We start from the raw sequence: 12,698 nt of genomic DNA on the forward strand, positions 1-12,698 counted from the left end.
TTTTTTTCATTTCTGAGGACCTGAAAACATAAAGGTCTGCTCTAGCCTGACCTCTGGCGCTCTCGCATTCATTCTGCTGTGACATGTTTGAGGTGCCTGATCCCTTTGTTGCACCTGTGGTGGTGATTGATCCTCCACTAGCAAGCCAGAGCTGGCATCTCACTCTAAGGATCACACGTATTTCCACCGCTGTTTTAGGAGCTATCAGCCAGGTGCAGCATCACTGGGTGTGCAAACCATGCAATTACACAGGGCGGCACACCCAGTAGGGCAGTGTCAGGAGCAGGGAGAGGCCCGTGTTGCCACTGGTGGACCCAATCCCACTGGTGGTGGAAGACGTGGAGGCCCGTGGTGCTGCCAGTGGGATTGGTTCCACTGGCGGCAAAAGAAGCAGGAGACCCATGGTGCCATCAGTGGACCCAATCCCACTGGCGGCAGAAAAGCAGGAGGCCCATGGTACTGCCGGTGGACCCGATCCCATCGGCAGTGGAAAAGGAGGAGGCCTCAGCGAAAGAGGAAACTTGACAACAGCTCCACCTCATGTGCTAGCCCCACAGTATTCAACATACTCAGTGCTAGCACTTCCTGAATTATCATCTTGCGCATCACGAGGTGAGAATACATGAAGTGCTAGCACCGCGAGTGTTTAATTACCTCGAGGCCAGAACATGAAGAGGAGCTGCAGAACGGCTGCTCCCCACAAAGAATAATGTACAGGCTGGCAGCAGCAGCGGAGGAGGAATGACCCATGGACCCTGATTGTGTAAAGGGGAGGATACCTGGGATGTGTGTGTGTGTGTGTGTGTGTGTGAATGGCAGGTTACCTGGGATGGGTGGGTGTATGAATGGGAGCCTGCCTGGGTTGCATATGTTTATGTGTGTGTGTAAATGGGAGGCTGCGTAGGATGAATGTGTGAATGGGAGCCTGCTTGGGATAGGTGTGTGAATGGGACCCTGCCTGTGATGGGTGTGTGTGTATGAATGGGAGCTTGCCTTGGATGGATGTGTATGTGAATGGGAGCCTGCCTTGGATGGGTGGGCGTGTATAGGTGTGTGTGTGTGTGTGTGTGTGTGCACACACATGCAAGCATGGGAGCCTTTCTGGGATGGGCAGGGAGTGTGGGTGTGAGAATGGGAGCCTGCCTGGGATTTGGGTGGATGTAAATGGGAGACTGTCTGGGGTGTGTGGGTATAAATGGGAACTTGTCTGAGGTGTATGAGAGAGAATGGGAGCCTGCCTGGGTTCTGTGTGTGCGTGTGTGTGTGTGTTAAAGAGAGAATGGGTGCTGCAGGTGGATTCCAATCTGCCAGCAGCTGAAATAAAGATGAGAACCTTACACTGCTGATAGATCCCAACCAAAGAAGAGCTAGAAATGCCTGCGGGAGGGAGTGTATGTGTGTATGAGCTTGTGTGTGGAAAAAAGAGAGGAGAAAGTTTGTGCATCCCACTCCCACTACTCCACAACAATCTCAGGGTGACTGGAAATCAAAGTTCCCAGGTATGGAGAGTGTGAATTTTTAAAAACCTTCTAGTTTTATTTTTCAGGTGTTATTTGATATGTCTGCTATTTTGAAATATTTTATTGGTGTTTGGGACATTTACAAAAACTTGTATATGAGTTTTTAATTATTAGATCTTTTATTCATCAACTTTTTAAAAATAATATTATTAGCATGTTTTTAGTATTATGATTATACATTTTATTTCTTGATTTTATTATTTGATGTTTGAAGAATGGTGATGATTCTGTGATTTCATTGTTGCACTGCATATAGAGTCTGGCTTCTTGCAGTTTCCAGTTCAGTTTTTGTCTGTGCGTTTGTATTTCTACTTTATGGTTGCTATATTTTGTATTTGGTGAGGGCCTGTTTATGTTCTGCGAGTGTGACTGAGGTGAGACATTTTCTTAACAGGAAGTATATTAATGTATTCGGGCTTTCAGAGGGTCAAGCCCACTCCCAACACACATCACAATAGGCCTAATATTATATGGGTTCCAAGTGTCTTTTTTGCAGGGGTTTCTGATTGGCTTCACAGCAATGCATGTAAATACAATGTAAGTGATATTTTTTATCGCAGAATACTGTACTTTGATATTTTTCATGTAAAATATAAATGCATAACTGGAATGGGGCGGGGGGCATTGTGCAAGGCTACAAGGTTTGCCTAGGGCACATAATACCCTTGCACCAGCCATGGGTTTGGAGGGGGATGGTGTCAGTTTTTAAAGTTTGTATCACTGAAGGGAGCTGGACTTTTTTTGGTGGGCCCAGGACAGAGAATGAATGGCAGGGGGCAGCACAGTAATTGACTTTTAGCTAAAGATGATCCACAAACTCAGTGTGTCCACCTGTCCGCTGCCATATCAAAGGTAGTTTCAGTAATGTGCCAGGTGGGTGAAAGCTTGCACCATTTTTTCTTTCATGTCGTACCTGAATCTCTTCCTCCAGCGTCAGGTTCCGCTCAAAGCTGCATTCTAGCATCTTGGTGGTCACTGGAAAATTCTGGGGGATTTCCTTGCACTTCTTGATGAGGACAGGATTGCAGCCATTCAGAAACTGGTAGCCAAACATGAAATCTTCCTGCCAGTGCTGCATGACATACTCTGTGGTGGTATAAGAATAGTCTCAGTACTGAACTTCTGCCCATCAAAGTACCCTTTAGGGCAATCAGTGACAGAGAGCACAACTAACTCACAGGACTCAGATACCATGGGAGAAATTATCAGCATTTTGGGTGCAATTTTCAAATTGCCTGCAGTGGGACTTTCAAAGGGGAAGTCCATATTCACAATGTACCTGTGCAAACTTGTACCTACTTTTTGTGTGGATACTTTCTTCATGGAAAATAACGTGCGTAGATTTGAAAATGTAAACTCTTATTTATTAGATTTATTTAGTTTCATTTTATTACACATTGTAATGACCAGAGCCTCAGAGCATTCAAAAAAAAATTGGAGTGAATAATAATATTTTTGTATTTTTTACAGACATACCAAATAACACATATAATCAAATAAAACAATAGAAATAAAAACAAAACTTCTCCCCTCTTCTCCCAGCAATATTTCATTCAAACCCCCCAATTCTATCTAAAAATTTTTAAAAAAGAATTGGATTTTTAGCCACTAAGGGGGTCATTTTTCAAATCACGATGGGCCGTTATTGCAGCATTAGGGCGTTATCGCATGCGATAATGCCTTAACGCATGCGATAACTACCGCACTGCAATGTTAAAATGTAAATGAAGGAAAGGGGAGGAGTTTGGGCGGGGTTTAGAAAAATGAGGAGCTGGTAGCGCTGCGGGAGATTATTTTTCACACATTTTTGCCAGCAGTAGCACCGGAAATACCTATAACTTTTCTACTGGTGCTATGGGGCGAAAGTGTTCAGTGCAGCCTCAACCATGGTGTGCGATGCCGCGATGCGGCCGGCTGCACACTTTCGCCTTCTACATCAGCTGTCTTCCTTTAGAAAAGAGCATTCACAAAAAAATTAGTTTTTAACTTTTTAAATCAATACAATGATATGATGGTAAAGGACCCTCATCACACTAGCTTAAGGCTTTCACTAGGTAAGCCTATTGCTTGCTAAATAGGTTCATAGTTTCATCTGTGAACATCTACTAGGAGAACTAATTGTTTTTATATGCAATTGAAAAATCTGAGACTTTGACAATTGTGAAACTATGGACTAATGATTATACCAATCTAGCAAGCAATAGGCTTACCCAGTGAAAGCCTTAATCAGTGTGATGAGGGTCCTTTACCATTGTTGTGTCAGTGGACTCTTGAGCCAAGGCAAGGTTGACACTACCTGCAGGGAGGAGACCTGCAGATCCTCGCCGTCGAGCTGGCTGGTGCAGAGGCCTAACCAGAACTTCACTAATACCAGCCCACATTCCCCACAGGTTTAGCCCATGGGTGCCGGGGCTGGCTGGACTTAGGTGCAGGCCTCTGGAAGGCGAGGTATCGGAAGTAGATGTCAGGCAAGAAGGTCAAGTCTGTACGGGCCGAGGTCAGGGCAGGCAGCAGAACAGTAGAGAGGAAGACAAACCGTGGTTGGGGCAGGCGACAAGGCAAGCGAGGTCAAGGCAAGGTCTGAGGTCAGTTGGTAGACGATCCAAGAAGAAGATGGAGTCATGGCAAGCCAAAGTCCAAGCCAAAGAATCAATCCAGGAGGAGAAGCTGAAGAAGCGGAGGAATAGGAACGGGAATTCAAGAACAGGACCGGAACCAGGAACACAGGAGCAGGACACAAGCAACTTGCTGCTAACAAGAGAGGAGCCATAGCTGAGGCACCCATTGCTAGTCCGGGCTGTCCTTTGATTGGGTGGTCCAGGAAACATCATCCCGGGGCACCATGGGTACTTTCCTGCCGCAGGCCCTTTAAATCTTGAAGAGGTGCATGTGTGCCTAGGGAAGCTTGCTAAGCGAAACGGCGTTCCCTGTGCAGCGCAGCTGATCCTGTGCGGCAGTCTGCCTCTGCAGGTGGCATCACGGCGCCAGAGGAATCCCCTCCATTCCCGGCTGGAGGTAGGGAGGACCAGCATGGGGGAAGCCTGTGGTAAGCCAACCGCAACAGTTCCCCCTCCTCTAAGGCCCCCCTTGGAAGTCTGGGTTTTCCGGGGTGAGAGGATGGAACGCTTTTAGGAGGCTTTTATCTTTAGCGTACAATTAGTTCATTCTGCCTGACTACTGGTTTGCGGATGATAAGGCAGTATTGTAATCCAATGTAATGTTAAACTTCCAGCAAAGGGACCAGTTAACTTCCATTAACTGGACCCCCTTGATCAGAGACAATATGTTGAGGCAAGCCATGTAAGAAGAAAACATGCATAGTGAATAACTGCGCCAACTCGGATGCAAAAGGAAGACCTGGGAGAGCAACAAAGTGGGCCATCTTGAAGAAAAGGTCAATGATGACCCAAATAGTACGGCAGCCATTAGAGATGGAAAGATCCACCACAAAATCAGTGGACAGGTGGGTCCAGGGTTGCTTAGGGGCCGTCAATGGCTGTAACAGCCCCCAAGGTTGTCCATCAATGGTTTTTGTTGAGCACAGGTGTGACAAGAGTCCACATAGGCCTTGACGTCACTCTGAATCTGGAGCCACCAATAATACTGCTGGAGTAGCGAGAGTGTCTGGGCCCGTTTGGGATCCCAGCAATATGAGAATCGTGATATCATTCCAGAACCTTCTGACGGAGATAGCGCGGAAGAACCGTCTTCCCTGGCGGGATCGGTGTGGATGCAGCTAAGAGGATACGGGCCGGATTAATGATATGCCCTGGGAATTCAGGTACATCTCCCGTCTCGAAGGACCGGGAAAGAGTGTCTGCCCGGGTATTCTTGGCTGCCGGTCGGTATCTCAGCTTAATGTCGAATCGAGCAAAAAAACAAGGACCATCGAGCTTGGTGGGCATTCAGCCATTGGGCCTGATGGAAGTGCTGCAGGTTCTTATGGTTGGTGTAGATCACAATTCGGTGTTGCACACTCTCCAGCTACTTACGCCATTCTTTGAGGTTTTTATGGCAAGCAACTCTTTGTCCTCAATACAGAAATTCTGTTTGGCAGGGGAAAATTTTCAGGAGAAGAAGGAACTCAACATGGCCCCTACATCCATGGATGAGGTGTCAACTTCTAGAATGAAGGGATGTGCAGGATCAGGATGGCAAAGACATGACTCCTGGAGGAAGGCCTGTTTTAATTTGTGGAAGCAGCGATTGCTTCAGGAGGTCACAGCTTGGTATTGGCTCCTTTCCTGGTAAATGCTATAAGAAGGGCCACAATCTGAGAGTAATTGGGGATGAAGTGCCGGTAGAAGTTAGCGAATCCCAGGAACCTCTGCAAGGCGCGAAGTCCAGAAGGTCCTGGATGCACTTTACTTTCTCTGGGTCCTGGATGCACTTTACTTTCTCTGGGTCCATGCACAAGCCACTGCTGGAAATTATATACCCCAAGAAGGGTAAGCTCTCCTTTTCAAAGATGCATTTTTCAAGCTTGATGTATAGGTTATGAGTCTGTAGCTGCTGTAGAACTTGACAGAAGTCACAATAATGAGACTGGAGATCTTTAGAGAAAATGAGAATATCATCAAGATAAATCACCACGCACATGTACAGGAGGTCCATAAAGATCTCATTCATCATGCTTTGGAATACTGCGGGGCGTTGCATAAACCAAAGTGCATAACCAGATATTCGTAAAGGCTGTCTCGCATATTGAACGCGGTCTTCCACTCGTCACTCTGCTTAATCTGAACGAGGATGTAGGTCCCATGCAGATCCAGCTTCGTGAATATGTTGGTTCCTTGAAGGTGATCAAGAAGTTCCGAGATGAGTGACAGGAGGTAATGGTCAGAGTTCAGCCCCCAGTAGTCTATACAGGGATGTAATGTACCGTCTTTCTTGGATACAAAGAAGAACCCCGCTCCTGCCGGAGTTGTAGAGGATCTAATGAAACCTTTGTCAAGATTTTCTTGGATATACTGAGACATGGTCTTGGTTTCCGGAAGGGATAAGAGATAAATCCTACCCTGTGGTGAAACAGTTCCCGGAAGTAGATTAATGGCACAATCGAAGGGGCAATGCTCCAGCAACGTATCTGCCTTACTTTTGGAGAACACATCCGCAAAGTCAGCATACTGCGGGGGCAGCCCCAGAGAAGTCGTAGCCAGAGGAAAGGGCAGTGGAGGCCGAACCTGGAGGAGGCAAGAGTCATGGCAGCGAAGGCCCCACTGAGTGAGTTGGTAGGTTTCCCAGTGAAATTGAGGAGAGTGGAGCTGTAACTAGGGCAGTACCAACATGTTGGGATGCACCACCTTATCAATGATGTGGAAGGTTAGCTCTTCCATGTGGAGAAGTCCAGTGTGGAGACCCAGCAGGGCTGTCACAGAGGTGATCCGATCAAGGAGTGTTTCCCCGTAGATGGAGGAGATAATTAGAGGTCTCTCCCAAGGAACAGTTGGCAGCTTCAGGTGGTCCGCTAACGCCTTCATAATGAAATTCCCTCCTGTGCTGGAATCTACCAGCATGAGGGTGGCGAACTCGTGGTTTTCCGTGATAATCACTACTGGGAGTGTAAGTTAGGGAGTGGGGGTGGTGTAGCCTAGGATTGTCTCCCTACTGGCTCCTAGGCTGGTTAGTTTCCCTGCTTCAAGGGTCAATGCGTCAGAAGATGCCCCTTTCCGGCACAATAGAAACAGAGGTCCAAAATATAGCAGCATAGCTTCTGGTGAGAGATGACTCTGTCTCAGCTGCATGGGCTCCTCAGACCGGGATGGAGATGCGGGTGCTGTTGGTACTGAGACCAGAGGGCATAAAAAGGATGGAGACAATATCACTAGCCTACGAGGGGATCAGAGCTCTCAGGCCCATTGCTGGAGGCGATGGTCAATCCTGGAGGCTAGCTCAATGAGATCATCAAGTGACTCAGGAAATTCTTATGCAGCCAGTTCATCCTTGATCCGTGAGGAGAGTCCTTCCAAAAAAAATGCTGCGAAGGCCGTCTTCCTGCCAGTTTAGTTCGATAGCCAAGGTACGAAACGTGATGGTATAATCTATCAGGGGTAGAGCAATTTGCAGGAAGTGCAGCAGGTCGGAGCCGATGGTAGCCAAATGACCGGGCTCATCAAATACCTGCTTAAATGCCTTGATGAACTGTGAAACGTCTTTGAGTATGCATCCCCACGTTCCCACAGGGGGGAGGCCCAAGCTAGTGCCTTCCCATCCAGCAGAGAGAGGATAAAGTTGGTCTTGATGGTGTCGCTGGAGAACTGCACTGGCCGGAGTGAGAAATGCATGAAGCACTGATTTAGAAATCCACACAGTGCTTAGGATCTCCAGCATACCGGGGATGCAGAGTAAGTCAGAGCCCCAGGACTGGGCATGGCAGTGGTAGTGTCAAGACGGGCGCTAAGATGCTCCATAGAGCCCGCTAAAGCTTCCAAAAATTGCGGCTGCTACTATTGAAGCTTCTGTACCAGGCTACGTATGGCCTGGAGGCCTGAGAGATCCACCAGGTCCATGGCCTCAGCAAACTGTTGCATCGGTGGACCCTTGAGCCGAGGCGAGATTAACACTACCTGCAGGTCCTCGCCATCGGTGAGTGGAGCTGGCTAGTGCAGAGGTCTAACTGGAACTTCACCAATACCAGCCCACGCTCCCCCGCAGATTGAGCCTTTGGGTGCCAGGGCCGGCTGGACTTAGGTGCAGACCTCTGGAAGGCGAATTATCCAAAGAAGGGGTCAGGCAAGAAGGTCAAATCTGTACGGGCCAAGGTCAAGGCAGGCAGCAGAACAGCAGAGACGAAGACAAACCGTTGCGGGGCAGGCGGCAGGCAAACGAGGTCAAGACGAGGTCAGAGGTCAGTAGGGAGACGATCCAAGAAAAAGACGGAGTCAAGGTACGCCAAGGTCCAAACCAAAGAGTCAATCCAGGAGGAAAAGCTGAAGAAGCGGAGGAACAGGAACGGGAAATCAAGAATAGGACCGGGACTGGGAACCAGGAACACAGGAGCAAGAACCACTGGAGAAAAAACACAAGAGGGAGTGGGAACACAACCACTAGAGAAAAACACAGGAGTGGGAACACAAGCAACTTGCTACTCACAAGAGATGACCCATGGCTGGTTCGGGCTGTCCTTTTATTGGGTGGTCCAGGAGACATCATCCTGGGGCGCCACAGAGACTTTCCCACTGTGGGCCCTTTAAATCTTGAAGAGGCATGCCTGCGCCTAGGGAAACTTGCTCAGCGGAGCAGCATTCCCTGCAAGATGCGGTTGATCCTGTGTGACGGTCTGCCACATCGCCACAGCAGGAGGTGTCGCAGCATCGGAGGAACCCCCTAGTTCCCGGCTGGAGGTAGGGAGGATTGGCCGTGGGGGAAGCCCGCGGCTGGCTGGCCACAACAACCATATCATTGTTGTATTGATTTGAAGGGATTAAAATATCACCGCATTGATTTAAAAAGATGTTTTTTAAATATTCTGAATTCTAGTTTTGACAAGATTTATTTGTGCATTTTAATTTTTTGACTCTTTCAATATTGTGTCTCCCTAGAAAACAGCCAGGGTTTTTTTGAATGTAAGGTAATTCAATTCCATTTGTAAATCCACTGGTAATTTATTCCACAGATAATTCTGCATGTTATTCTCCTCCCTTCCCCCTGCCCTAAGAATGCCTCCTCTTAATGTGGCTAAAAGTATACACCTTCTTCTACAACATACACACTCTTAGACATTTAAGGGAGAACAATTTTCAGATTACAATGTGACTGGTAAAAGTCTTTTGAAAATTGCACTCTTTCTGGGGTAACTTTAAGAGTGCCTGCATAAACACAAAGTTGGCTGGTGCTTTTTGCACATGGACTTTGCACTAATTTTCAAAGTGAAAGTATGCACGTCCTTTCACTTTGAAAATTACCCCAGGTAAAATTACCCACGCACCCATATGCTGATAATTTTTGAGGCACGTTTCCCAGCAAAACCGACACGCACGCTTTTGGGGAAATTCCAAAGCATGTGCATGGTTCTAAACCCCGCCCCCAGGAACGCCTTCCCCTACTGCGGGGAAAGTGCAAGCACAGAGGCCCCAAGCACTCCTGTACCCATGGAGATGGCTTTTAAAAGTGGGCATTGCAAGAAAGGGGCCTCTGTGGCTATGAAAAGGGGGCTGCAGGAGAGATTCTGGGCACCAGTGGGCATGGCCAATGAGGAGGCAGGTGCATTTGGATATAAGAGGGAGTCATGGGGGCCAAAACTGGCACCTTTGTTTATAAAAGGACCACTAAGTAGAGAAAGTATGAGCAGATATGAGGAGTATATGTAAGGAAGAAGCTGCCTCCAGAAATAAGTGGAACCATAGATCAGTGCCTCTGGATGTAACTGGGCACAGTGGGAGAAGGTGTATGTGTGTTTAAAGGGGTGTCTCGGTGTCTACAATAGCACTGCAGGTAAGGGATTATTCTAATTGCAAGGGAGCATGGTGGGGGGAGGCACCTTTGGTTGCAATGGGGATCCATGGGTTTGAAAGAGCACCCATCTAAGGTGTAAGGAGAAAACCAAAGTTTGGGGAGAGGGCTAGTTCTGGGTGTTTGACTGTTCTGAGAGTAAAATGGCATTCCTTGGAGCAGAAAAACAATTCTTTAGGTCCACTACACTCTCCACAACAGGACTAAAAAATTATAGAGAAATGAGTTGATAGGTTCATAAACCGTCACCTCCCTGGGTTATTGGTGCTATGCTGTTACTATAATCATTAACTATCAACCACCTCCCCACCTGTTAATATATTTTTTTAATTTTTATACATCAATGAAACATTTTTAGTCACTATTATATATCAATTTGTGTGAAAAAGTTTTTAAAAAGTGTATATTAGAGAAACCTTCATTATACTCTGTATGCATGTTTATAAAAATCAACTAGTAGGAAAAACCATTTATATCATCCACGGCTTCAATCTGTAACATCTTCAATATTTTACTGTTCGTAGCATGTTTTATGCTGAGGAATCGTTTATAACTGAAAATACGTCGGCATATTAATATATAAAACAAACAACATCCGCTGATGAAGGACACCGTTCGAAGCGCGGCCTTGTTGGGAGGAGAGTAAGATATTGAAGCTATTACAGATTGAAGCTGTGGATGATATAAATGTTTTTTCCTACTAGTAGATTTTTATATACATGCATACGGAGTATAATGAAGGTTTCTCTATTATACACTTTTTAAACATTTTTCACACAAATTGATATAATAGTGACTAAAAATGTTTCATTGATATATAAAAATAAAAAAAAATATTAACAGGTGGGGAGGTGGTTGATAGTTAATGATTATAGTAACAGCATAGCACCGATTACCCGGGGAGGTGACGGTTGCTATTTTTATATGAAACTATCAAGTCATTTCTCTTTAATTTTTTAGTCCAGTTGTGGAGAGTGAAGTGGACCTAAAAATTGTTTTTCTGTCCATTTAATATATAAGAAATTTCAGGTGTATGATTTATGCATTGGTGTTTTGGGTTAGGCCTGTGTTTGTGATGAGTTAGATATTGGTTTATTCCTTGGAGTAGACCATTGGCCCATGGCACTATGAGGGGAATTTTGAAATCAGTTGACCACCATGTATTGCACCAGGGATTATACCATAACCAAGAGGAGTCACAGTGCAGGGTTCACGTTATTGAAAATGATTGGCATAGACCTTCTGCTCTTAGCAACCTCATAGCGGGAAATGAGGGCAGGAAGTCTTAATGTGTAGATTAGAAGAGATGGTAAAGGGCTTTTGCTGCTTTCTGTTGTGTGTGGTTACACAACGCAGGCCGAAAACCCACCTGAAATTGTGTTACTGATCCGAACAAAGATCCGCTCAAAATCTGCAAAGTCACTCCATGAAGACTGGAACATGTGCATGAAGCGATTCACATAGAGATTTTCTATCCTGGTGAGAAAAGGCCTGGTTATCACACAATGCAGAGAGACTGTTACAGGGAAACATACTGCACACGGAAACTCTCCTTTTCAGAAGGTTAGTCACAAATTTGATATTGGATATATAATTGATAGAGTTTCTCTGAATTTTGCTAAGGCATTTGAAAAAGAGGGAAATACCTACGGTACCTGAATGTAATCTGCTGCAAATTGCACAAAAAAGCAAAACAGAAATTTAAAAATAATAATAATAATGATTTTCAAATTAAGATATGGGTTTGGCAACAATTTTATGGTATGGGGAATCAAAGTCCAGATCCCCTATCTGTCTGGGCTAGGTGGGCCTGGATGAATGGCAGAGGTGCTGCGCTCATGCCTAGGAAGAGAAGACAGCTACCACTACCTGTCACAGTCTGGCAGGCTGGAATCGGGGATCACCCCTGCAGAAGCGACACAGGACTGCAGAGCTTCTGCCTAACCAGCTACCTTGCCCACAGGCTGAGCCCTTCGGTTCTAGGGGCCGGTAGGACTTTCCTACTAACAAACATCATGGTGATACAGGCACCAACTGGAAGCTGTACACAGGTTGGGAGCTGGATTCAAGCAGGGCTGACAGTAAGGCTGGTACTGAGGAAAGACAGGGGCTGGATACAGGCAGGGCTGAAGGCACGGACTGGAACCAAGGGCCACACTTGAAACATAAGATCAAGACAAAGCCTGGGAAACAGACAAGGGACTGAAGACAGGCAAATAAGGGTTTGAAGAGAGGGCAAGGCGACAGGGACTGGACTGGGCAGGACTAGTGCTAGACAAGATGAGACAAGGACAGAACTAGGACATGCAACAGTAAACCAGAAAGCCCAGCAGGGCACGAGACTAAGCAAGGTAACCCTAGTAGGCCCGCAGGCCACAAGGCAGGACAGGTAGGCCCAGAAGGCTATTGAGCAATGCAGAAAGCCAATATATCCCCCACTTTTAGGGAAGCCGCCTTCGAGGACCGCAGGGGTTTTGGATGCCCTTCTGTAGCCCTGGGAGTTTTCAGTGTTCCCTAGGGGAAGACTTACTTGCCTATAATAAAATATAAGATTCACTCAGAATTTGGTTCCCAACACAGAAGAATGTATTTAAAGTTCAAAGGTAGACTGATAGATCAGTAAATCGTTACACTTCTCCACAGGACACCGTCCCTTCAATGACTGCTTTTCCCATTTGTAAGTCCAAGGCTTGGCCTCCAATCTCCAAGACGATTAAACAAAGGCAC

The 12,698-nt window shown here is 46.4% G+C and overlaps 1 protein-coding gene across 1 annotated transcript in view; it reads right to left on the bottom strand.

Annotated features, from left to right (window-relative positions):
• Positions 1 to 12,698, bottom strand: part of ALOX5 (arachidonate 5-lipoxygenase) — a 167,450-nt gene that overhangs the window by 97,929 nt on the left and 56,823 nt on the right. The window contains exons 5-6 of the mRNA XM_029609129.1: positions 11,341 to 11,447; positions 2,434 to 2,606 (exon numbers count right to left, since the gene is read on the bottom strand). Coding sequence (XP_029464989.1) covers positions 2,434 to 2,606; positions 11,341 to 11,447 — 280 coding nt within the window. The remainder of the gene's footprint in view (positions 1 to 2,433; positions 2,607 to 11,340; positions 11,448 to 12,698) is intronic.

This window comes from Rhinatrema bivittatum, chromosome 7 (genome assembly GCF_901001135.1).
Source record: "Rhinatrema bivittatum chromosome 7, aRhiBiv1.1, whole genome shotgun sequence".
NCBI classification, from domain to species: domain Eukaryota; kingdom Metazoa; phylum Chordata; class Amphibia; order Gymnophiona; family Rhinatrematidae; genus Rhinatrema; species Rhinatrema bivittatum.